Raw genomic sequence first — 26,202 nt, 5'->3', positions numbered from 1 at the left:
CAATTTTATTTTGCGCATGTTTTGACGCAAAATGCCAGTTATATTTTAGGTTCTTAAGGGTGGTTTTGTCACTTTTTTTAGTTTCCGACCTCTGTAATTGATTCCGATTTGATTTATTGAAATTATTTTCCATTAAAAAAACAATTTTTTTAAAAAAAGACTAAATAAATAAAGTACAGAAACTTTTCCTGGAGTTAAGCAGATTAAAAATAAAGATTAGTTATTATTAATGTGTTTCTGTCGGTCCATAAAACACATTAATCATTAACGAAATCTACCAAAGTCAAAAAAAGCAAAACAAACAAAAGCCACTTTTAGTCCTCAAACTTTACACACACCCCAAAATTTGTCAACCAACCCATCTCAATCAATACGTAACAATAATGCGCCAAAATCATTCATTTTCTGCTCAAACAACTCACAGACTCCATTAAAACTATTCAATTCAGATCACCACATTACATAAAATTTCTCTAATTTTTTTTAATCATAATCTCAAGCTTTTTGAAAACAAAAATGGCGTTAACAGTACCAAATCTAATCAAAGAAAAAAAATTCCCATTCATTTTCACATTCTTCGTATTACTAATATGCGCCACTGTCTTCTTATCAACAAACAACACAAAATTCCCTTACTTCTCACTCGCCGATCTTCAAAAACAATCAAATCCGTCGCCGTCGCCGATCCCAAACCCAAACCCGCCGCTAAACGCCGTCGTTCCGCCCCCAAGCAGTAATAAGACGGTTAGTGATAATGTCAGTGGTAACGTTAATGGGGGTTTTGAGATTCCGTGGCGGTTGTGTAAGGGTGACGTGGCGGTGGATTTTATACCGTGTTTGGATAATGCTAAGGCTGTTAAGGAGTTGGAATCAAGGAGGCATATGGAGCATAGAGAGCGGCATTGTCCGAAGCCGAGTCCGAGATGTTTGGTTCCGCTTCCGAAAGGGTATAAGAGTCCGATTTCTTGGCCGAAAAGTAGGGATATGGTGAGGTTATTTTTGTTTTTTTGGTAAGATTTTGTTGGTTTTTTATTGGGTTTTGATTGTTTTTTGTGTTGGAAGTATTGAGGTGATTTAATTGGTGTTTTTTTTGTTTTTTAATGGAAAAATGGTTTAGTTGATGCTAGTTTAGAATTGGATTATTTGTATAATGTTTGGTGTAAGTGAAGCTACTTAATGTGGGAGCTAGAAAAGCCAATTTAGAGATGGTAATAGCACGAATACTTCATTAGATCAAGGTTCCCGTTTTAGAAACATGTCGGAAATTTGGCGCTTGAAATGGGGAACTTCATTTTTGGCATAGAAACCTTAAAATAACATTGTTTTCCATGTTTGTGTCAAAGTGTCCTGATTCCGTGTCTGTGCTACATAGGATGGTATTACTAGTATTCTCTATTTCTAATTGTGTTCCATATTTTTGTTTTAAGTGGAATGAATGTTTTCCTTTTCTTTCTTCTTTTATGTGATGCAGTTACCAACTATGCAGCACAGAAATACCGAAACGGGAAATGCTCAAATGAGAAATGGAATAATGCTACTTATTTTTTTACAAAAATATGTTATTAATATAGAGTTTAAGAGTTTACTAAATATCTTACAAATTTAGAGTTTCAGAGTTCCATAGGATTTTTATAAGTGGAAATGAAATCTGAGTTTTACGTGTAACATAGATTACCAATTGTAGATATAATATATATTTGAAGATTATTAACTTCATCTTTCAGTTTTTTTTGGATGCTGAGCTAACTGTGCTACAACTCTAGTTGTTGTTTGTATAATATTTAAGATAATGCCGATAATATGATTTTTATTTAAAAATTTCTGCTTTTAGTATTTTTTTTTAAAAACATGTTACAAATGTAAAGTTTTGGAGTTTTAGAGGTGTTTCTATAAATGGAAATAAAAATCTGAATTTTCATATAACATAGATTACCAATTGTAGATATGGTATACATTCAAAGATTATTTACTTTTTCTTTCAGTTTGTTGGATGGTAAACTAACTGGGCTACAGCTCAAGTTGTTGCTAGTATAATATGATATACATTTATTTGTTGCTAGTATAATATGATATACATTTATACTTGTTAGGATATGATAATGCTGATGATATGATATTTACTTGTAAATTTCAGATTTGGTATGACAATGTCCCTCATTCTAAGCTTGTTGAATATAAGAAAGATCAAAACTGGATGCGTAAGGAAGGTGAATACCTTGTTTTTCCGGGAGGCGGTACTCAGTTCAAGGATGGAGTTACTAACTATATCAATTTCATTCAAAAGGTATAAATAAGAATTTTGCTATCCCAAAATCTGCTTCCAATCAGCATGCTTGAGTAATTACCTTTTATTGATTTTTTCTTTATACTGCTGCAGATTTTTCCTCCTATCCAATGGGGAAGGCGTACGAGGGTGGTTTTAGATGTTGGTTGTGGAGTTGCTAGCTTTGGCGGCTATTTGCTAGATAAAGGAGTTATTACCATGTCATTTGCTCCAAAGGATGAACACGAGGCTCAGATACAGCTTGCTCTTGAGCGAGGAATTCCTGCTACACTATCAGTCATTGGCACACAAAAGTTAACATACCCTGATAATGCATTTGACATGATTCATTGTGCACGATGCAGGGTTCACTGGGATGCAGATGGTACTTCTTTATTTATTTCATTGACTTCTGATTTATGTTATTACTTAGAAGAGCGGAAAGCAAGTTGTTATCTTCTTTCTTTCACTTCCCTTCATCCGCTAATTGTATGAGTTTCGAGATTTTTATGACACTTTTTGTTGATTCAGGTGGAAAACCTCTAATTGAGCTCAACAGGATACTCAGACCTGGAGGTTTCTTTGTATGGTCTGCTACACCAGTGTATCGCAATGACAATAGAGATCGCAAAGTTTGGAATTGTGAGCTGATATTCTTTCTATTTTCATCTTCCTGTTTCTTCTTTTATCCTATGTTTGACAGAAACCGAAATACTGGTGAAGCTGTATATTCTTAGAAAAAATAGTTAAAAATATAAAGTTTTGGGAATTTCAGAAAGATTTTCAGAAACAAAAACGAAACATCAACATGTAGCACTCGATAAGTTTCCCGCCCTCCATATTTCCAAAAGCCCTTAGAATACGTTTACTTGCATGCATAGTTTCATTTGGCTGTCCCGTGTTTGGCTTTCATGTTGTTTATCCATGTCTTTGGTTAAAACAATAATCTCAGTAATAGAGACTTTAGAGCCAAGGTGTGATTGCATTTGAAGAGGATCTAAATTTCTATGTTATATGCAGCTATGGTAGCTTTAACAAATTCTATGTGCTGGAGGAATGTGACTAAGACTATGGATTCGTCCGGGATTGGACTTGTAATTTTTCAGAAGCCCGTCTTGCCATCATGCTATGAGAAGCGCCAGAAAAATGATCCTCCTTTGTGCGATCAGAAAGATACACAAAATGTTTCTTGGTGAGTGTCTGAAAGTGAGAGTCGGACAATTAATTGGATTTGACTTACATTCTCGTGTCGTCGTTAATTTGATCAAAAGTGTTCAATGGCACTTTATAACTTGGTTATTTTAACAATTATTAATTAATTACTAATTATTCTGTTTTGCAGGTATGCGCCTCTGAATAGATGTCTTTCGAGACTTCCAGTTGATAGCCAAGGTGGTGCGATGAGCTGGCCTGCAGCATGGCCCGACAGGCTTAACACTGTGCCTCCGAGCTTATTAGCCGGACCAGATGCTGTAGAAATTTTTTATGAGGATAGCAGACACTGGTCGGTGCTCGTATCTGATGTTTATCTAAATGCACCTGCTTTAAACTGGTCAAGCGTACGGAATATAATGGATATGAATGCTGGCTATGGAGGGTAAGCTTATAAAACAAGATTGGCTTCATTGAAGCAAATATGATATGCTATGATGAATGGAAACCTTGAGAAAACTTTGTTTCTCCGTTGCCTTTTACGAAACTCTCCGAAACTTATATGACACATTTTGGAGCTGTTTCGGTCAATAATAAAAATCAGACACCCGTTTCTTAATAGGAATTCCGTTTCCTATAATAAAAATAAATCTAAAGAGTTATCCACAAAGAAAATTTATCTTCTTAGTTTTATTGAATTATAATTTTTTTTATTATAATTATGAAATGGAGCTTTTTAAATATTTATTTTAACTATGAAGTATTGATTTCAAATAATATTATGACGTTAGCAAATAAATTATTATTTTGAACTAATTTATTTAATTATCATATATATATATATATATATATATATATATATACATATATATACTAATTAATTTGTATGAATTTTTTTATATAAATGCAATTTTAAATTATTTAATTATTTAATTTTTAATATTTTTATAAATATATGCCTATATCATTATAGTTCATACATTTATCTCATACTTATCGTTTCTTATATTTTGAAAAAAGTCGGTTCGCTTATCCGTTTCCTTGCGACATAGATGATGTGGTTTGATTGTATTCTATGTAATGCTTGCTCTCTCTAAGATGTTTTGTAGACTGGAGTTGATTAATCCTCTTGTGCAGATTTGCAGCAGCACTTGTTGATCTTCCTTACTGGGTGATGAATATTGTTCCGGTTCACACTCAAGACACGCTGTCTGGTATTTTCGACAGAGGGTTGATCGGAATGTATCACGATTGGTGTGAATCGTTGAGTACCTACCCTAGAACATATGATTTACTGCATTCCAGCTTTCTCTTCAAAGAACTAACACAAAGGTATGGTGCCAAAACCTATAAAGGGTCTATTTATTATGCTTCTAAGCTGTGGTGGCTAATCTTTTAGGAATCTTATATATTTCAAACCAAACTGAAAAATAATTTAAAATATTTCAAAATGAAGCCAGTCGGTTTGGTTTGTTTTTTTTATTTGGTTTGTATCAAAATTGAAGTGAAATTATTTTACTCTAAAAACCAAACTGACCTGAAAACCAATTTTCTTTTCTAAAATTACAAACTGAACTGAACCATTCTTTTGGTTTGGTTATTCAATCTGGTTTGGTTTTTACATACTCCTAGTTAACGGTGAGAACAAATGTGGTTAAACCATCTTAATTGAATTAACCAATCTATTTCGATTTGGTTCGGTTTTTGCACACTTCTTGTTAGATGTGAGAACAAATGTGGTTAAAAGTAATAAACCGATCTATTTTGGTTCATTCGGTTAAAAGTTTTCAGTTAATTTTGTTAGTTAGTTTTCAGGTAATAAAAAAATTGATTGGATTATGGGTAAGATTTTAAACATTTGATTAACTGAAATAACCGAATTAACCTAATGTTCTTTGTTTTTCTTTTTTATTTACTAATGGTCGTTTTGATTTTGTATTTTTAAAACTTTGATTAGTTTGGTTAATTCAGCCGGTTCAATTAAAGAGATAAAGTAATTCGATTAACTTAATTTTGAATCGGTCCCTTTTACCGAATCGGTTATTTTATCACCCCTACTCCTAGTGGTGGCTTCTTATTTTGCAATTTGCAATTTGCAATTGTTTAGGTGTGACATTATAGAGGTAGTTGCTGAGATTGATCGACTAGTGAGACCTGGAGGACATCTTCTGATTCAAGATACTATGGAAATGATTCACAATATTACTTCTATATTGAATACTCTACATTGGTCAACTACTCTCTATCAAGGGCAATTTCTCATCGGCCGGAAAGGCTTCTGGCGACCCAGCTGACAGGCATATGTATTCTGACTTGCTCTGGCTTGGGTAGAGGAGGAAGAAAGTCAAAAATGACTCGATGGATCTCGAGATGAGGAAAATAAATCGTGAACTTTAACGTGTTTTGCAATTTAAGATGGACTTTCAACTTTGGCTATGTAAAACGCAAATTATTATGCTTTTTGCAATTCGAAACACGATACTTTTTTGTGAAAATATATTGACGTGGACACCGGAATAAATAGCATTCCAGCGTCTATATCAAGATTTTTTCAACAAAAAATTGATCAGTGTTTTGTTTTGCAAAATAAAAATTTGTGTTTTAAATTATTAAAATTGAAAGCTCGTATTAAAATTGTAAAATAAGCTAAAGTTCACGATTTGTTTGTAACCACCCCAAAAATCTATATGTATGTCTATTCTCTCAATTTGTTAGTGTAAATCCTTAAATAGACCTACAAGTGAAGATTATAATAGGAACAAGAATGATTTTATACAGCTTGATTCAGCTATACAAGACTTGTAAGGAAAACATTCAATTTCAGTGAAGCTTCGTATATAGAGGACATATTATTGGCCTTATCTCAATGTGGTAAGGTAAACTTTGTCGGCCAATTTACCTCATCCTCCTAATTTCACTCTCCCTAATGAGGGAGACATGATTTCTATATTGGGGTTAAATTGCATTATGCATTATATGTCAAGAGAAATTTTTGAAAGTTGGAGAGGCTAAATCGCAATATATATTAATTTCTTATATTATTAGCCAATTATTAAAAGTTGGGGGGCCTTCATTGGTTCTCCCATTGGGGAAGTAAGGAGTGTGCAAAAACGGAATTAAACTGGATAACCAATTTGAATCGATAAGTTCAGTTTGATATAATTCGATAATATAAAAATTGATATTTCAGTTCGGTTTTCTTTGTATACGAGAGCTTTCAGTTAAATTTGAATACTAATGAAACAAATTAAAAAATCAAATTGATTATAACGGAATGCACGCTTCTAATAACTCATCAAACTCTTCTGTATGATAGTTATAGATCCTGCACAATTCTGCAACTCCATCTATGGTCTGAAAGCTAAGACACTTAACCAAAACAAACGCCCAATAATACTATAATCTCAATTCTCAAAGAAGACTACACAATCTTAAAAAAAAGAATTACTGCAACAAAAGAATGGCAACAAACACTACTGCTACTGCTACTGAGTTTAAGAACAGTCTACAATTAAATCAACAAACAACAAATGTTACACAAATGAGGAAGAAATATCAATTAAATTATCTTTCCAGAGATTACCATCAATCACTTCAAACATAACAACGCGAGTTATCCACAGTTGTTAACGTCAGCTTTATCCGGGCTTTCCCCGAGATAACATTGTGACCCTTAACAGCACCCAACCGTTAGCAATCTGTTACACAAATGGGGGGGGGGGGGGGGGGGGGCAACTATCGGTTGAATTATCTTTCAAGAGACTACCATCAACCACTACAACACTCCGAACGTAAACACCAGAGTCATAAACGTCTGATTCGTTCATGCTTCCCCTCTAATAACATTGTGACCCTAAAATCCATCCAACCATTACCAATTTGTTTACACAAGTGTTACACAACTGAGGGACAGATATCAGTTGAATTATCTTTCAAGAGACTACCATCGATCACCACAATACTTCGAACATAACAGCCGAAGTCATCAACAGTCGTCAATGTCTGGTTCGTCCATGCTTTCCCCGAGAGAACATCATGATCCTTAACATCCATCCAACCACTACAAATCTGTTTATTATTAACAGAGCTCGATACTGTTCCAACTCTAATCTTATCAACCATAGCATGACTAACATTAGTATAAAGCCTGTACATATCGTCTTTTACTCCAGGCAGAGCCAGAGTATCCACCTTAAGAGGATACCTTCTTTTAACAGTAACAAGACTGAGTAAAAAACCTAACTCATCCAAAATCCGAACTTCTCGGCTCGACGTTACTGTTTGTTTCACTTGCTTAAAAGTACCCTGTTTCGTAAATCTTATGAAATTCTTAAACTTATAGCTATGGCTAACGGAAACCGTTACATTTCCCTTGCCGGATTTAACCCAACCGAGTAGTTTCATCTGTCTTCTACCTTTAATGGCTAACGAACCATCTAACATTCTGAAACTCTCTTGTTGTTTAATCGACGAGCCAGGGTTCTGATAAATGACAGACTTAGAAGTAACCCTAGCAGCAGATTTATCTAACCAGAGATGCAAATTTCCATCAACAAGCCAATACGAAATGCTACTACCAACACCTAAACCGATCACATGATCCTTACCGTCTAATAACATACCTAGAAACGGAGTTAAATCAAAATCATAAGTCGGTAAATCAAACGCACCTATAGCAACCGTTGGCTCCCAAAATAACGGATTAATTCCGCCGGTGAAGATCACCGGAAACGGAATTTCGGAATCGACAAACATTCCGTCGATCGTGACAAAAACCTCTCTAAACGCACCATTTCCTCGTGTAGTAGTTAGATTATTCATTCTAATGTAAGCATTCGACGGATTCGAATACCAAAACTCATCGTTTCCATGAAACGACACGTACAGCTCCAAAACGACTTTGTATGTGTTTCTAGGGATTCTAAGTTTCGTATAATGAACATCTGACTCGTCTTCTATTCTAAACCAGTGACCTCTCTCGTTTCGAAACGCCGATATCGGAATTATCAGATCCGACGGTGTTTCATAGTCTACTTTAGACTTAAACGGTAAAGCATTAGGAAGAGCTAAATGATTATTAAGTAGCAACGGAGGCGGAAGACTAACTGTTTCGTAGAAGAAGAGCGTGACGTCGACGCGGTAAACAGCGGTGAAGACGTCGTTAACGATATTCTCAAGCATGAGAGTGAAGTTGAGGTCATTCTGTTTAAGAAGAGAAGAGTAACGAGTGATATCTTTTCTCACCGATCAGTAAACGCCGTCTTCGGTTGGTTCAGCGGTGCTTGTACGGAGAAGCTCAGCGCCGCCGAGCCATAAGGCGGAGATGCGATCGTACTGGTTACCGATTGAGCTGGTGCGGAGCTCGAGAGTGACGTGGCGCCAGGTGGAGGAGCAGTTGGAAGGCGGAGAGTAGGGGATGGAGTACGGTGGTTGGTTGATTGTGTTTCCGAATGTGTGGCGGATGACGTGGAGAGTGCATGATGGAGATGAGTGATCGGACGGTAAGGGGTGAATTAACTCGAAGTATTTTCGGTATTGGAGAGGATTTGGTGATGATGACGTGGAAGAGGATTTTCTTATGTAATGGTCTGGAGATGAGGAAATTTGAAGGGGGAGTGAGGTGGTTATGAAAAGGAGGAGATGGAGGAGGAGGAGTGATGAGGAAGGTTTTTTCATGTTTTCTATTTGGTAATGAAGAGTATTTGGTAGCTAGCTACAGCCTACCTAGTAGTTGTTGTTCCATATTATTATTATTATTTAATTGAAATTAAATCAATTATCAATTAGGACATTATAATGAGTCAATGAGGAATAGAAATTAGGGTTAATCTTTAAAAATCAAAAATTAGGGTTAATCAATAAAAATCTCAATCGAATAATAAAAATGTTAATTTGATCCCTTTAGTAGAGCTTTTTGATTGTACTAATCGTCGGATTTTTGACATTTTTGTGTCCCTAACACACAAAAAATCCGTTTTTATGTCTCCTATTGTGTCTGGGCCCACACAGCCCGCTATCTCAGATAGCGGGCTGCTCACCAGCCCGCCATATGAGATGGCGGGCTGGTCCCCCCAATTATTGGGGAGAGAGTAATTAACTCTCTCCCCAATCATTTGTGAGGCAGATAATGATTGGGCAATTATTGCCCAATCAGTTTGTTTTTTTTTAAAAAAAACTCTTATTTAAGCAATAAATTGTAATTTAGGCTAACTATTTTCAGGTGATTTTCGGACAATTCCGAGCGTTATTTTGTAAAATTTGAAATGTTTAGAGTTTTACATTCCCTTTCGAGTATTTTATATCTACGATTCATCATTTTTAAACAAAATCCAACAAAAAAGATGAAATTTTTGGTTCAGACAATTCAATTCGCAAACATGCAACAAAAACTATAAGAATTTCACACAAAATTTAGCAATCTTCCAACAACATCAGCAATATTAAAATTACCAATAATACGTAAATAGCTGAGCTTCATTAAAAAAAAGGGCTGAATTAAAGGCATGAACATGAAAAAAGAAATAACTTATCAGCAATCCCAGCAGCGTCACTAAAACCTATGACAAAAGAATATAACTCAGACAAACTCATCTTTAATATCTGATGAATTTGAATTGAACCCTTATTTCAATTCAATTCAATTCAATTTTACCTTACACTTTAACGAAATAATATTCTATTGGAATCTTGAGTCTGCTTATCTGTACGTAGAAATGTTAATTATAGGGTGTGTTAAGCAACTGATTTAACCAAATTCTTTTGATAAAATTTTACTTTTCATATATCAACTTCCCTATTTTCTTGATCTTTCTAGATGCATTTACACAGTTCATAAAACAATAACCCGAAAATAATTAACTTAAATTACAATTTATTGTTTAAATAAGAGTTTTTTTTTAAAAAAAACTGATTGGGCAATTATTGCCCAATCATTATCTGCCTCAAATGATTGGGGAGAGAGTTAATTACTCTCTCCCCAATCATTGGGGGGACCAGCCCACCATATGAGATGGCGGGCTAGTATTAATTAGGGTGATTAAGCTAATCACCCTAATTAACTACCAGCCCGCCATCTCATATGGCGGGCTGGTGTGTAGCCCGCTATTTGAGATAGCAGGCTGCGTGGGCCCAGGCACAAAATGAGAATTTTGTGCCTGGGAGGCACAAAAATGGAATTTTTGTGTCTTAGGGACACAAAAATGTCAAAAACCCTTAATCGTCGATTCATTTACTAAAATATAAAGTGATTATTGTATCTTTAAATAAGTCCAATTTTTATTAATAATAATTCAGGTCTTTGCTATATCAATCTATCGATGAAGAAAATAATAAAATTAGTTTTTTCATGAATTATAAGTAGTTAGATTTCTAAAACGTACAAGTAGTCTTTAGACTAGAATTTAAAACGTGTGACCTAATAAAACGATCAAAAAGTATAATGTTCAAAAAAAGAATTTTTATTTATACAAAGAAAACAACAAACTCAAGCGCTCCCCCCTCCCACAAGCGCTCCCCCTCACCAATTATCAAAAAAAAAAAAAATTATCCACAAGATCATAATGAATGAGCGATTGGCGAAGGAGAATGAGAAAAAGAGGCTCCCCTGTTCACAAGAAACTCCAATATGTCGTCACAGCCCATGGCTTTAGCCAAGTAGACTGGTGTGGCTCCATGGTTAGTCCTAGCATTTAAGTTAGCTCCTTTATTTACCAGTACCTCAACTGTCTCTAAACTCCCACCTTCTACTGCTAAATGAAGTGGAACATGTCCTTCATTGTCTTGAATTTCCACATTTACCCCTGATTCAATTAGGGTTGATACTATTTTCTTGTGCCCTTTGATTGCCCCTGCATGTAAAGGTGTTAGACCGTATTGATCAGTGTAAGTTGCATTTGCACCTTTGTGGAGTAATGATTGAAGGAGCTTGGAGTCTCCTTTTCTAGCTGCCATTAGTACAAGTTCTCCTTGTTCCATAATCTCCACAATCTCCTCCTGCAAATTTATTAAGAACAATCACTAAAATGTCATATAATATCAACAAATAGAGGTTTAATGACCAAAGATATACAAACGCTTGACGATAATTTCAAGTTTGTCAATTATAGCTAATATTAAATTATTTCATATTAATTTATTGAAACAAAATAAATCAAGACGTTAACAACCTTAGCTATAATTGGAACGAAATAAATCAAATAGACTATAATTAACAAATTGAAAATTTAAAATAGAATTGTAATTATCGTCAAACGTTTGTATTAATTTGATCGTTAGCCATAGATAAATCAAATTAGGAGTTACTTAAAAATTAAATCCCAAACTTTAGTAAGTAATATAACCAAAAGTGTATCGAAAATTCGATCAATATTTTGAATTATAAAAAATTGAATGTTTCTATCAATTATCTAGTTTTTTTAATCAGACATAGAACTAATATATATTCGCTATTAGCATGAGTTAGCGGGAATTATTATTGTTAACCATTTCAAACCAGGCAAACCACGACTGCGAGAGGCCGAACCCCTAACCGCAGGCGTACAAATGAGAGGTTTAGCCATTAGGCTAAGCCCTCAATACAACTGACGAGTCATTTGTGTTTGAACTAATCTATCAGTGTCAATTAACTCATATCTAATCATTTAATTAAATATTGAATTCTTTAATTTTAGATCAATTAAGAATAATAACTTTTATTTTAAGTCAATTAAAAATAAAATATATCCCTGAATTTTTTTTATTTTATAGAATCTAATCCTTAATTATCGAAGTAGAGTATTTAATTGATTAAAATTACTAAATGACTTAATTGATCTAGACTCATAAATTAAGGGACCAAAATTTCACTTTACTCCAAATAAAATTACCTCAAGCAATGAAAGTAAAAACTAAAAAGTAAATAGTTTTACTTCTACTTACATGTCCCTTATCACGTGCAACATCAAATGCTGAACGGCCACGATCATCACAAACAGTGGGGTCAGCCCCCATCTCAATTAACATTTCAGCCATCTTACGGTCACCATTAGCCGCTGCTCTATACAACACAGTTCTCCCATCTTTACTCTTAGCATCTTTATCCCCACCGTATTCTATCAACACCTTAGCACACCTTACATTTCCCCTACTTACCGCCAAATGCAACGGTGTCCTTCCCTCCTTATCTCTTAAATCCAACGTCCCAAGTCTCTCCACCAAATTCAACACCTCACCCGTCCGATCAAACGCCACCGCTACGTGTAGCTCACTCCAGCCCTTAGATTCCCACTTCTCATAAAACCCCACATTATTGTTACTTCTACCGTTATCAACTCCAACTCGTGAGTCAATTTTTAAACCAGCTTCAAGCAGTAAGTTCACCATATTCTCCGGGTCATCCAACTCGGTTGCAAGTCGGAGAAGTGACTCAGCTTCAATCGGAGCAAACTCAGCAAGAATTGACCGTTGTCGTTTGATAATATTCTTCACCGAGTCAACATCGCCGGAAACAACAGCTTGCCGGAGAAGAAACGGTCCGACAAAAGCAACTTTCAGCTTAAAACTGGACACTAAACTATGAGAAATTGTAGAGAAAAAAGAGTGGAGAGAATTAATATTATCATTATCAGAGTTATAATGAGGATTAAACGACGCTGTTCTGATCAAGAAACGGTCGGAGCGAGAGCGGGGGAAAGTGGGCGGGAGATGAGTCTGAGGTTTAAGAATGATTTGAATTACGGTGACTGATAACGGCGGAATTACCCCGGTCGGCGGATTGACTAAGAACTTGTGCGGCGATGACGTTTGGACTTTGAAAGCTATTGGAGTTGTTGAGGAGAGGGACTTTATGGTAATATTTGCCCTGCATTTTGAGTTGAGTTTGAAATTTAAGCGAATTTCTGAGTCTGAGAGTTCTATGAGTGGTTTTTCTTCCATTAGCAGAGATTAATGGCGGATTTGGAGAGGGAAGATGATAAGCTGATGATAGATAATATGGTGTGGACTGTGGAGTGTTTGGTTATGGAGATGATTTATGCATGTGATGGTGTGGGGTCGGTTGATTCAAGTTGTTCGTGAGCGGTGAGCTGGGGAAGATAGTGATAACGACATGAGAATTGAGTAAAACGACAAAGTGGGGCGGTTTGAGGAATTTTTAGTCAGAAACATTCTCAAAAGTACAATATATTTTAAAATTTATTTAATTTAATAATATCTAAAAAATTAGTAGTAAAATATAAAATGGTTTTATTGATTTATTTATTTTCTTGTCTTAAGACTTACGGTATATAGAAGACAATAAAACATTATAGACTTTCCAAAAATAATTGAAAACAATTAATATTAAATAAAATAAAAATTAGGATAATATTGTTTATTGTGCTTCAAATTAAAAAAAATCATTTTAAATAGGCCTAATGGAATTATTATTATTTTTTTATTTTTTGGACGTAAAAAGAGTGTAGTACAATAATTACAAATGCGTGTGAAACTAATTTCATATAGTAGCAAAACGTATAATATCGTTAGATTTTTAGAAACATAAAATCAATAAAATTGAAAAGTACAAGAGTTTATTGCATAATTAAAACTTTAAAAAAGGACTATACAACTAAATGTTTGAAAGTATAAAGGGTTTTTGCTTTTTAATGTGAAAATTATTAATCACTTGAAGTATATGCCCCCATTCTGTTTATAGAAAATGAATATTATAAGCTCCTATAGAATAATAAACTTAAAAAGAAATTAAATAAATAAAAACATAAAATTACGTGAGCCTTTTTAATGGATTACCAAAATATTTAGATTTTGGATCACATTTTTTTCCCTTAAAGATGCAATAGATAAATTCCGCATTTTGTTACCATAGCCACGTCAGCGGGGTTGATACCCCACGAGGAACAAGGGGACACAAAAAGAACAAAAGAAACACAAAAACGCAGCAGATTCTGTAGACCCACATAAATAACAAACTCGACGTTCGTTATAATAAGTTTTTCCCGCTAATCTCACCTCACAGTCATAACACAGACTACAAGATCTCACCCATCTGTCACTACAGTCACCAATATTTAGTCACAGCCCAAGTAACTCTCGCGCGCACTCTACCGTGGCGGGGGTCGTCACTCTTTATAATCTGTTACCAGTTTCAACACAGTGACAAAAAAAGTCTAAAAACGTCGTCATTTCAAATGAGAATTCTCCAAGATATAGAGAAATTCATAACAAGGATCGTCGCCTTCTTCTTATACTGTTTCTGTGTCTTCTTCCTTCTTCCATCTGTTTTTTGTCTTCTTTTTGTCGTTATTTTTGTTGCCATTTTCGATATCTTGTTCTCTTTTTTGTTCTCATTTCTTCAGTAGTTTCAAGTTCATCACAAAAGTAGACAGGTTTTTAATAAGTTAGAATGTTTTCCTCTCGTCAGATTTTAGCTCGCAAGGCTCCGCTTGATCAGATATGGTATGGGTATTCTCTTTTCTTTCAACTTGTTTTTTTTTGCTTTTTCTTTGTTTGATTTCGGTAATACGTCGACGTTTTGCGTGATACATTGATTAATTAGGAATGAGGATCGTCTGTTTTTTATTAGTGTCATTGGTTCTTGAGTAATTGTGTACTTTGAATCTTGTTTTTGTATACGATCTTGAATTTGTTTTCCTCTGTTTAAATCTATCGCTTGCGATCTCTGTTTTTTGTTGCTTTTTTGGAAAATATTGATTTCTCTGTATATTTACTTCATATTTAACAATTTTTGGAATCTCAGTTTCTATTAGAAATTTGTACCGTCTTTTTGTGTTCATAATGCTATTTTTTTTTTTTGCTTGTTCTTGATCTTTATTGTTCTGATATCTTATGATAACGAATTAACGACTCTGTTACAAATTCTACAACGTTGTTTTGATTATTGATTACTTGATCTCCATTTTCGCAGTTCAATTTGTAAAACCTTGGTTAATCTTTTGCTTTCTCTGTATATATGTTACGCACGATAAAGGACGACCGCCATTATGCACGAGAAAATCCGTCCAAAGAACCTTGGCAAGATTATCAATATCAAGATTTGGTAGAAATTTGTCCTTCAAGTTCAAGTTAATCTGTTCCAATTTTTGTTAATATAATTAGTCTGTTGATCTAACTTTTGAATTTGTTTTATTTACAGTGGCGAAGAGATTTCAAATCTCACAGTACTATTTTCACTTAAAAGCTCTGAATTCTCATGGGTACATGCTCTCGTTCTCACTATCCAACGCAGGGCTAGAAATCTTTTAGAGCTTTTGGCCGATGAGTCACCTTCTGATCAATGAGACTGCATATAGTTGTTCTTTTTGTGTGTTTTTGGTATTATAGAAAGTTAAATGTAAACAGTCTCAGTACATTTTCAATTTTGATACTGTATTTGTGACTTAAGCAGCAAGAATTTAATTCTCTACCCATCAAATATCTACTTATTAAAGATTAAAAAAAACAGAAAACATTATCATTTTTTATGTTCAAATAATGAATTTGGCCAAAAAGTGGTAAATATATGACAAAATGAATTTATCTATCAATAATTAATAGCCATTTACTATAAATACCACAATCTTTAAAATTTACATTATGCACTGGCATTTTTCATGTATTGCTAAGTTTATTTTGATTCATTTTGTCGAATATTGCACAATGACATGTAAAATGAAAATACATGGATGCAAAACCGCACTTGAAACGAGCTACGAGTAAATTTGATAGTATTTTAGCAAATGAATTATATTATAGATAGATAAATTCATTTTGTGTACATATTAGTATTAGGCAATGACACTATGATCACTTTTTCGCCCCCACTGTTTCATGAGCTACAGTGCTGAATAACCTATGAGGCTATGAATATCCATACCTTTCAAATATTTCATGTCTCCTAATCAATTTGTTTAGTAACATAGTTAGAAATCAACTACTTACTTAAAATATTTCAAGTGACTCAATTCATCTCTACACAAATTACCAACAGCCCAACACCACGAAAAACACACAAAAGGAGTCCAAAAAGATTGCAGAGGAAGCAGCTAATTCTATAGGTTTGCAGCTCAATATAAAAGACCCTTGTACTTCCAGTTTTTTATTTATTCGGTCCCTATTGAAAATTTGTTATTCAATAAGTCCTTTTATTATTTGTTTTTTTTATTTAATAGGTCTCTTTATGAATGGAAGTTAAGTGATTAATAATTTTCAAGTCGGAAATGTTAAAAGTTTTCTACATTTAAAAATTTATGTTTATCTAGTTTCTTTTTAATTTTTGTATTCAATTGTACTTATAAATTTTTATTTGTTTAAAAACACGCATGAAGTAGAACTAGACTGCCAAACTAAATTGACACGTTGGTGATATATTTCACCAACGTGTCAATTTAGTTTGGCAGTCTAGTTCTACTTCATGCGTATTTTAAACACGAGTATAGTGCAAGCTTTTTTTCCGTCAAAAAAGAATCTAAAATTCAAAATAAATTAAGTATAAGAACTAAATGAAGATAAAAGTTTGGGAAAGGACCTATAAATAAAATTTTGAAACTATAAGGGCATAAAGATAAGTTTAGCCTACAACAAACTCAAAGTCGTTACCTTTAAACAATTTCTGCCACACTAACCTCACCTGACCGTCACAAAACAGCCACTAACCTCTCTCCATCTGTCAACACCAAGCGAAAACACTAACAACATCTCCCTGCTACTGAGGTAACTTTATCACCCAAAAAACACGCACTCTTTACCATGGCGGGGATGGATCGTCACCTTTTATAATCTGTTACCGTCTCGAGTTTCGACTCAGTGAGTCATTTCGAATGAGCATTGAGTCGTTTATAGTGAAATACATAATAAAATCCATCGTTTGCTACTTATGCTATACCTTCATCTTCTTCTTATTATTGATTTTATTTTCTGTTTGTTTTTTCATTCTTCTTGTTCTTCTTCTTCTTGCCATAGTCGATATTTTGTTTTTCGCTGATTTTTTCAGAAATCTGTATTTGTTTTAATACCTCAAAGAAAAAAAAGTACAGAGACGTTAAGTAAGGAAGAATGTTTTACTCTCATCAGCTTTTAGCTCGCAAAGCTCCGCTTGGTCAGATATGGTAATATGCATTCTCTTCTTTAACTTGTTTTTCAGCTTCTTCTTTGTTTTCATGTCTATAATACGTCGACGTTTGATTTGATATAAGCTTAGTTTGCTCTGTTTTCACTGTGTTTGACTGTCTGATGCTTTCTGCGATTTTTTTAGTGTATTGTGTCTTTTGAGCTTGATTTTCTGGTTCTCTTTGTTATTTTTTTGTCTGTAAAAACGTCGCCGTTTGGCTTGATATTAGCTGCATTAGTTTACTCTGTTTTCACTGTGTTCTATTATTTGTTGATTTCAGTGATTTTCCGAATTTTTTTAGTGTTTAGCTTGTTTTTCTGCTCCTTCTATGTTTTTGTGCCTATAATACGTCGACATTTGATTTGATATAAGCTTAGTTTGCTCTGTTTTCACTGTGTTCGACTGTTTGATTCTTTCTGCGTTTTTTCAAATTTTTAGTTTATCGTGTTTTTAGAGCTTTTTTTTGCTTCTTCTTTGTTTTATGTGTAAAATTTGTCGACGTTTCATTTGAAATAAGCTCAGTTTGTTTTGTTTTCACTGTCTCTGTAAAACGTCCGCGTTTGATTTGATATAGGCTCCGTGACTTTTTTTTTTTTTTTGCTTTAAGCGATTTTTCAAATTTTTAGTGTATCGTTTGTCTAAAAGTGCGTTTGGATTTTTTTATCAGGTTTTTATAAAACAAGCCAGCTATATTATTCTCTCTGTTCTTATTCTTTCGTTTTAGATTTTATAGAGTTTTTAAGTTATTTTTTGAAGAATGTTTTGATTGTTGTTTTTGTAAACAAACTTGAACCTAAATTTCTGTTAAAATAGGTAGCGCCATTAAATTGATTATTAGTAGTAGTTAATTACTTTAATTTTGTAAGAGATTTTAAGTGTGTGTTTTTTTAATGAATATAAGCTCATAATCTGAGTTACTACTAAAACAATCTCTATAGTTTCTGAGTTTTTGATTTTTTTTTTTTTAATATTAGTTCACTTATTTGCTGTTTTTGTTAGAATTTTTTTCTTATTTAAATTTGTCTTTGAATCGTAATTTATGTTAAAATCGGTAGCTGTTTTTAAGCTGTTCCTCTTGAGTAGGAGCTCCGTATTCAAAACTTTTTTGAAACTAACATGAATCTCTGTATTGTACTTTCTCGACTAATTTACAATGACAAAGGATGGCCGCTACTATGCACGCAAAAATCAATCGAAAGAAGCTGGACAAGCTGAACATCATTAAAATCTGGTTGAAATTCCTCTTTCTCCAATTTTGACTTCTATTTAAATTTGTTTTAATCTGTTAAATATGTTTTGACTTCTCAGTTCATTTTGTTTACAGTGAAGAGATTTTAAATCCCTCCGTACCAATGGCACTTCGACTCTCAGGAATTCTAATGGGTACCTTCTATTACTGAATCAATATTCATTTGAATTTTAAATTACTTAAACTATCTGTAATTTTTTCTCAGGTGGAGTTGTGATTGTTTATGAACGAAAAGTGAAGCTTCTTTATGGTAAAATTCTAATCTCTATTTCACCTTTTTACAGATTTTAAATTTAATTACTAGGTTAACAGTTTTTTATTGTGGGTGTTTCTTGCAGATGATGTCACTCGTTTTCTGGTACCTTTCACTAACCTCAATAAATTTAAAATAAAATAAAACCCATCTGTTTCTCACTCTACTTTTTTGTCTTTTTTCTTTGTGGGTTTGTTATTGTGGATAATTTGTCGTTTTCTCAGGTTGAAATAAATGAAGCATGGAAAGTAAAATCTGCTCCTCGAGACCCTACTGTTCTTCCTAAAGGGAAATCACAGGCCAAGTCTGTTATGATTCTCTCATTTCAATTAAGAAGTTTTTGCTAGTGGTTATTGATGTTAAGTGGGAATTATATTTTTTTGGTTAATTGTGTATTGTGCTCATACACAGGAAAGAAGCAGTGACTTTGCCTGAGAATCATAATGTTGATGCGGGAGATATTGAGCAATCTGTTAATTTCTCCAATGCTAATACAGCAATGGAGTTTCAAAGAACCGCCTATTTTGCAATGGTAAATCATATGTCGAGCCTTCAATAATGTTGGATTAACATAATGATCAATTATGAGCTCATTTTTCTTGATCGCTAGGTGTTTGATAAATGAACTCAGTTAATCTATGAAAGCATAAAAGAGGCCTTTGATTGATATCTATAGGTTTATATATTGCCATTAATTTAGTCCTTTACCCAAAAGCCATTAGAATAAGTAATGGAATGTGAATCTGTGATTGTATACTTAATTCTGGTTAAGGTAGGAAATAAACCATCCGCTTGAGGGATGCAGGTCTATGATTGGATTTCTCCGATCTACATTGACTTATTCAGCTAAATTGAACGTCCATCACATAATTTTTCCTGTTTTCCCTGTATACTTAAGTTCACTTCTCCCTTGTTCATTTGATTCACCTCTCTAACCACAAAATGAAATGTACATAAATGGAAATCTTTACTTTCAATTTATTTTCTGGTTTGTGGATGCATCCTGATCTGTTGCTCAGACAACCCTATTAGCTTTTGCCCCTTTTGTGTAATTGTGTTAATTCATACCGGCTTTTAGTTTGGTAAAATGCATGAGTAAACGGGGGACCAGATCATAGTCATAGATGGTAATGCCATTTAAGTTTCTATTTAATAAATTGCCTGCAAATGGTGTCTGCTAAAAGCATTTTGCATTGCTCTATGGAGCTAATCTCCGTATAATGATATTCGTATGCAGCAACTTGATGATTTGGATGAGCCCTTTATTAACAATGAATCCAGGGAGGAAGATGTATCCCAGCAATTACATCAAGGTTTTTTGTTTTTGTATTATATAGAGCTCTTCAGCTTTGCTGCTTACTCCAATCTCTAAGATACAGAAAACTAGTAATGTAATTGTTCATTTCATTAGCTAATTACTGCTTTTCTTTCAGCTGATCCTGAAAATATTAAATTATATGAACGCTTTGATTTATGCGAGTCGCACACAGAAATGTTCAATCGCTATGAAAGGTATTCTAAGTCTTATATTTAAATGTTCATGTCTAAATTTGCAAGATTACTACTGAATGATATGGTTGCATATAAGAAAAAACTATGTAATTCAGAATTATGAAATTTGTCAGTCTGCAGTCTGATTCTGCTTATATAATCTTGGCAGATTCGATATTCAAGAGGATGAAACGCAGATTAACTTCACCTCAGCAGAGCATATAGAAATCCCAACGAGTCTTATACCCTCTCCAACCAAACAGGAAGAAGCTCCAAGAGGTCAGTAATTTCGATTTATTTAATTTCTCTATCTCAAAATAGCAAGACATTGCTTAAGCTGTCAATGAAGCCCTTATTATCAGCTAATAGAATGCTTTTTTCATTTTATTTTGAGAAACATTTGCATGAGAAACCATATAACTGCTTATATCTGTTAACATTACCGAATGCAGCAAATGGCATCCAAGACAACCAGACACAAATCAGTTCTCAAGCAGATGAATGCAAGGTAGTCATGCAGGTAAATTATGCCCAGCAACTTAAGGGATGATCATGAGTAACTAATAAGAGAAACAATAGAATTTTAACTACCTATGATGAAACAGGATCAACAGAGGCAAAGACCAACTACAAAGAGAACAAGAAAACATGCCACCTTTGCTATGGATTTTGAACAGACCATTATTCCAGGTCCTACTTACCAGGCCTGGCTTCAAGATGCTTCTGATACTGTCTCGGGAAGAGGGAAAAAAAGGAAGGTATGCGCTACTCTTTCCGTCCTCCTGTATTTCAAGGCAATTTTAGATAGGCTAGTTAGGAATGTGATACTGTCTGTAATTGTATAAAAAGTAAATCAACTTGCTTCCGGATACTGTCTGAATAACAAAATATAAAATGAAAAACTAATTTACCCTGGGAATTATGCGGCATGCTTTTCAGGTACGCAGGGATATCATGTCTACGATGAAGGTCGCTGACATGATGAGGCTACCACCTCTGGTGCTTATTGATGATCTATCTACAAACGGAGGGAAAGAAATATATTATCCAGCACCTCTTTTGGAGCTTTGGATGAGAAGCACCCAACCTCCTCATGATTCACCTTCTGGTATGAATCTACAAAACATTTCTTATGAGATTAATATCATAAGAAATACAACGGATGAGTTTCTTACATTCGTGACTGTAAGCAGCAAGAACTTCAGTACCTCTGCCCCCAGAACCATCATCCTCGTCTCCGCCAGGGAGAGCGGATTATCAAGATCCACCAGAATATGTAAGTCATTCCAACAACCATCTCTTATTTTTTTTCGGAGGAGAAATACTATACCCTACCTGATCGACTTCGTGGGTATGAAGCCCTTCGAAGATTTTCACAGTAAAGCCGGCTCTCAGTCGGTGGACGCCAGAGAAGAACTCCGCCATACCATATTCAACGAAGAGAAGCCTCCGGAAATCCTCATAGGCAGAAGCAAACTTATGAACAATAGCAAGGCAACTGCGCCCAATTTGGAAAATTCTGGAAGCTCTGGTAAGTTCTTCCATCTCTTTTTCCTATACCTTATGCTTCACTTGTTTAGAGAGAGTTCTGAGATAATTAGAGGACTATAATGATACTTGCATAAAATTACAGGAGATAAAGTAAGATCCATTCCAAGCTCGGGATCAGGACACGGAATGCCATTTCATCTACCAGAAGTCCTTTCAGGAAGGTTAGTAGAATATATGTCTGTAAATTCAATTTGAACTAAGTGATGTCTTGTCTGAAATTTGAACCAATTGGCTTTGCAAATTGAGAATGCTGAAACTTATGTACAATACATGCGGAGATGATTTATTCTGAAACTTACTTATCAAGCAGGAAAAGGCTTTTTTCGGGATCTAAGCACAGCGGTAGTAGCCTTGAAGCTGTAGAAGAAGAGAGGCAGTACACTGATGCAAATTTCGAGCTATCCAGGTTAACTGAGTATGACCTAACTGATACAGGTAAATGGATAGCAGGGTCATATTTCCTTTTGTTGGATCTAGCGGTTGGTCGGTTCTGTTATAACCGAACTGAATTATTCCTACATAATTATTTTATCTCTTTAAACGAACCTGCCAGTTAACCTAATTATAGAAGTTTTAAAAAGTCAAAACTGAATAAGTTGGTTAATTCGGTTAAACCAATAAAAGTAAAAGATTAGTTGTATTTACTAAATTTAATTTATTCGGTTAATTGAAATTTTAAAACTCTTAACCGTAATCGAACTGAAATTTTTCATAATGCGAACGAATTACCGAAAACCTTCATCCAGACTAATTGAGATAGATCGTTTAATTTGGATTCGGTTAATTTTTACTCACCCCTAGTTGTATCAACTGTTTCTGTTCTAATGGTGACTTTTTCCATCATTTTATTAAAACTCCTAATTGAGTTCTTTATTTCTCCTTTTGTTTCCCAGACCTATTGGTAGAAACTGGACTCACCCAAACTCAACCTCGAATCATCAATCCACCAGTCGACAAGATTACTGAAACCATCCGAATGTACAGTTCTTTTAAGATTTTACTAAGTGTTCTTACATTCTAAATTTTATTGTATGATGTGTTAACTTGTGTTACTTGGACATAATTTTTTTACAGGCAGCTGAAGTCACACTTTGAAACGCCAGGAGCCCCTGAAGTAGAATCTTTGGACAAATTAGCTTCTGGAATGCTTCGAAAACAAGCAGCTACACTCTTTTACCAAACTTGTGGTATGCATAAATACAAGCTCTCTCCATGTTCCCTACAGTATCACTGGTGTCTATTAATTTGTTTGATAACTGCATTTCGAACAAATTTAAATATAACAAAGGGTCATTGGTTAACCCCCAAATTGGGTCATCGCAGCTGAGTGCTTTTATTTTGTATAAGTTTGGGGATAATTGACCTAAAATTGAATAGTACTGTTCCTAATTGATTAAAATTGTTAAGTGTGAGTTAATTGATCCTAAAGTACAAGTTTAAAGACAGCGATGACTCTTTGTTTAATTTAAATATGGACGGGTGGCTTATTTGTAGGCGTGATCATTTGATACGTTAATCAACCTATTTTGGTTTAAAAAAATTGTCAAGTCGCTTAATTCGATTAATTTGGTTTGGTCAATAAAAAATTTGTTTCAAATTCGGTTAATCAAATTAACTGGAAACTTTATTTATTTTTAATTATTATTTTTTATATTTTTATCGGTTTAACCAAATTAACTTAATTAACTAACTAATTCAGTCATTTTGGTTTTGCGTTTTTTTAGATTTTGACTATTTTGATTAAAATTGATACTTCGGTTGGTTCAATTAAGTATGCGGTTAATTCACTGTTAGCTAAATAGATCGGCTTTTAACCGAACCGACCATCCATTTGCTCACCCCCTACTTATTTGTGTGCAGTACTTGCTTCTCGGGGTTGCCTAAAAGTTGAGCAAAAAGTTCCATATGGGGAGATTCTAATATCTAAAGGAAAAATGTTGTGATATAAGGTCAGTACTAATGTATATGCAAATATTTTTCAGCATTTTCATTTTGCATTCTTTTTTTTATCACACGGTTAATTTCCAATTGTTTTTTTTTTCATGTTACAGCTTATAATTTTAAGTACATACCAGAACTTAAAATGCTGAATTATCAAAGTAGCAAAAATTATTAGATCAAGAAGACATTATCTCTAGTTCTTTAGGGCATTTACTGATGTATGCCTTTATATACCCACATATTTGCTGTTTGCTTACGGACTTCATATAGTTCAGAAAATATTATTTTTTTCGATTACGACCTACAGTTTGTATTCAGAATATTAATTGGTGATAGAAATTTCTTTGTTGTTGGTTACTATTCATTATTTCCTTTCTCCTTACGACATAGATAAGTCTTATAGAAAGGTGTTGAGTACTAAAATTACTTGTTGAAAGGTCCCTTTTTCAATGATCTTTCAAGAGTTAGTTAAATTGTCATCGAGGAGTGGATATAATATGTCATTCTATGATTGCATTTTGTGATTTTATTGAGTTCTAATTGTAAAGTTTCCCTATTTTGCCAATGAAAGGAAGGACTTATAATTCTTTGTTAATTTTGTGCATTGCTTCTACTGTGATAAACATTTAATTCATGAAATGATGAGAATTGGTAAAAACCATAAAAACAAAGATAGAAAAAAAAAACCTTCTCTGATTTTGAGTCTGGGTTAAGGTTAATAGTAGGGCGTCCATTCAGTTTGACCGTACAAAATTGAATTCAAATTTAATTTTTAAAATCAAATTAGACAATATATAAAAAATTAAATATTTTAAACCGGACCAAACAAAATCAATTAGTTTAGTTTAGTTTTTAATCCGGCTGTACTAAAAGTAAATAGTAAGATCTTTTCTTGTAGGCGCTCTCCGTGCACTACGAGTATTTCCCTCTCACTACTTATCTTGCTTCTTTTTTTGCTGATATAGCTCCTCATTAGATAGTTTTTATAATTAAATAATTTTCTTAACCAATATTTTTTCACCCATTAATAATTATAAATAATTCTTCTCTTTTATATGTTAAGAAATAAAATTTAGCCCCTCTTCTCTTGTATTTCTAGCTCTGCTCTTGCTTGCAATTGATATCGAAGGCATAATAATTTGTCTGAATTGAATTTCTTTATATAATTTCAAACTAAATTTATTGATTCGGTTATATTACAATTTGATTTGGTTGGTTTTTCCACACCCATGGGTAAGAGCAAATATTGGCTTGATTAGATCAAGAGCAAATATGGTATCACAGGTAGATAGTAGAAATAGAAACCATTGTGACCTGATAGACATTTTTGCCCTTATTTTTTTATATAAAAAAGCTCAGATTTTTTAACTCAAATTGGCTTGCAATTATCCCCTGATAAACCTATAAACTAATAGAAAAATATTAATTTGCAGCATAAACAACTCATATCCTAACAATAAATAATTTCAACTTTTTTATAATGATTTTTTAGATGTGCCTGTGAAATGCACATGCCTTGGCCACAGATATAGTGAAGAACACTTAAGCCCCATAGTGGAAAACAGAATTTCTGCCATTCTTCCAGTACAATGTTACTTTTTCTTTTTCTGGATATGTAAAAAGAAAAGAACAGTACCTCTTACTTGCATAAAAATAATGGAGAAAATATTTACGAGCAAAGGATCAATTTGGCTTTCGAACTTATGTCTCGAGATTCAATAAATCATTTTTAACTTTGCTTAGTTAATTAGAACTCAAAATTTATATTTCATGATCAAATAAACTTTTAACTTTTACATCTCAAAATTTATGTCTTAAGGTCAAATAAGTACTCATCTATATACTTCAAATGTGTGATTTATTTGATTCCGAGACATACATTTAGAAAATTGACTAAAAAATTAAAAATGATTTATTTGATTTCGAGATACAAATTTTAAAATTTGATTGATTACAAAAGTTAAATGTGATTTATTTTACATCGAAATACGAATCTGAAAGTCGGGTTGACCCTTCTTTCTAATATTTACCAATAATATTTGAATTTTCTTCTTTGTTCAGGGTGTGATACTAAAATTTTAATTTATAACTAAAATAAGTGAGTTATAATTTTGCAACCGTAAAAATTTTCTATTAATAAATCTCTATATTCATCAGAATAAACTGACGCAGTTACACAGATATACTTAGCAAAAAAAGAAAATTAATCATATTATGCG

The 26,202-nt window shown here is 33.6% G+C and overlaps 4 protein-coding genes and 1 long non-coding RNA gene across 6 annotated transcripts; 3 read left to right on the top strand and 2 right to left on the bottom strand.

Moving 5' to 3' along the window:
- The first annotated feature begins 397 nt into the window (after positions 1-397).
- LOC126660294 (probable methyltransferase PMT23) lies at positions 398-6,276 on the top strand. The gene is made up of 8 exons (XM_050353706.2): positions 398-987; positions 2,135-2,284; positions 2,378-2,648; positions 2,795-2,905; positions 3,284-3,455; positions 3,606-3,860; positions 4,553-4,747; positions 5,523-6,276. The coding sequence occupies exons 1-8, from the start codon at positions 517-519 to the stop codon at positions 5,707-5,709; spliced, it is 1,812 nt and encodes a 603-aa protein (XP_050209663.1). The 5' UTR covers positions 398-516; the 3' UTR covers positions 5,710-6,276.
- A 509-nt stretch (positions 6,277-6,785) lies between these two features.
- Positions 6,786-9,132, bottom strand: LOC126660295 (peptide-N4-(N-acetyl-beta-glucosaminyl)asparagine amidase A). Its single transcript, XM_050353707.2, is given in 1 exon segment — positions 6,786-9,132. A coding segment is annotated over 1 exon segment (1,782 nt). The 5' UTR covers positions 9,092-9,132; the 3' UTR covers positions 6,786-7,309.
- A 1,677-nt stretch (positions 9,133-10,809) lies between these two features.
- LOC126662231 (protein VAPYRIN-like) lies at positions 10,810-13,336 on the bottom strand. Its single transcript, XM_050356140.2, has 2 exons — positions 12,332-13,336; positions 10,810-11,407 (listed from the first exon to the last, which is right to left on the bottom strand). Exons 1-2 carry the CDS (start codon positions 13,325-13,327, stop codon positions 10,970-10,972), a joined length of 1,434 nt encoding a protein of 477 aa, XP_050212097.1. The 5' UTR covers positions 13,328-13,336; the 3' UTR covers positions 10,810-10,969.
- On the top strand, positions 13,150-13,647 carry LOC130014926 (uncharacterized). Its single transcript, XR_008789716.1, has 2 exons — positions 13,150-13,241; positions 13,334-13,647. It is a non-coding gene; the product is annotated as an uncharacterized LOC130014926 (long non-coding RNA).
- Positions 13,648-17,172: 3,525 nt separating this feature from the next.
- LOC126659544 (sister chromatid cohesion 1 protein 1) lies at positions 17,173-24,512 on the top strand. 2 transcript variants are annotated; one of them, XM_050352841.2, is made up of 21 exons: positions 17,173-17,496; positions 18,661-18,729; positions 18,823-18,881; positions 18,953-18,997; positions 19,086-19,105; positions 19,225-19,304; positions 19,412-19,532; positions 20,238-20,313; positions 20,434-20,512; positions 20,661-20,770; positions 20,944-20,999; positions 21,097-21,249; positions 21,431-21,599; positions 21,685-21,767; positions 21,851-22,022; positions 22,125-22,203; positions 22,353-22,477; positions 22,936-23,020; positions 23,117-23,229; positions 23,903-23,991; positions 24,094-24,512. In XM_050352841.2, exons 1-20 carry the CDS (start codon positions 17,444-17,446, stop codon positions 23,983-23,985), a joined length of 1,830 nt encoding a protein of 609 aa, XP_050208798.1. In that variant the 5' UTR covers positions 17,173-17,443; the 3' UTR covers positions 23,986-23,991; positions 24,094-24,512. The 2 variants fall into 2 exon arrangements, with proteins under 2 accessions (XP_050208798.1, XP_050208797.1); XM_050352840.2 differs by having other exon boundaries at positions 17,177-17,496; positions 20,944-21,011.
- Positions 24,513-26,202: the final 1,690 nt, after the last annotated feature.

This window comes from Mercurialis annua, linkage group LG8, assembly GCF_937616625.2.
Source record: "Mercurialis annua linkage group LG8, ddMerAnnu1.2, whole genome shotgun sequence".
Lineage (NCBI taxonomy): Eukaryota > Viridiplantae > Streptophyta > Magnoliopsida > Malpighiales > Euphorbiaceae > Mercurialis > Mercurialis annua.
This window is presented reverse-complemented; position numbering and strand designations above follow the sequence as displayed.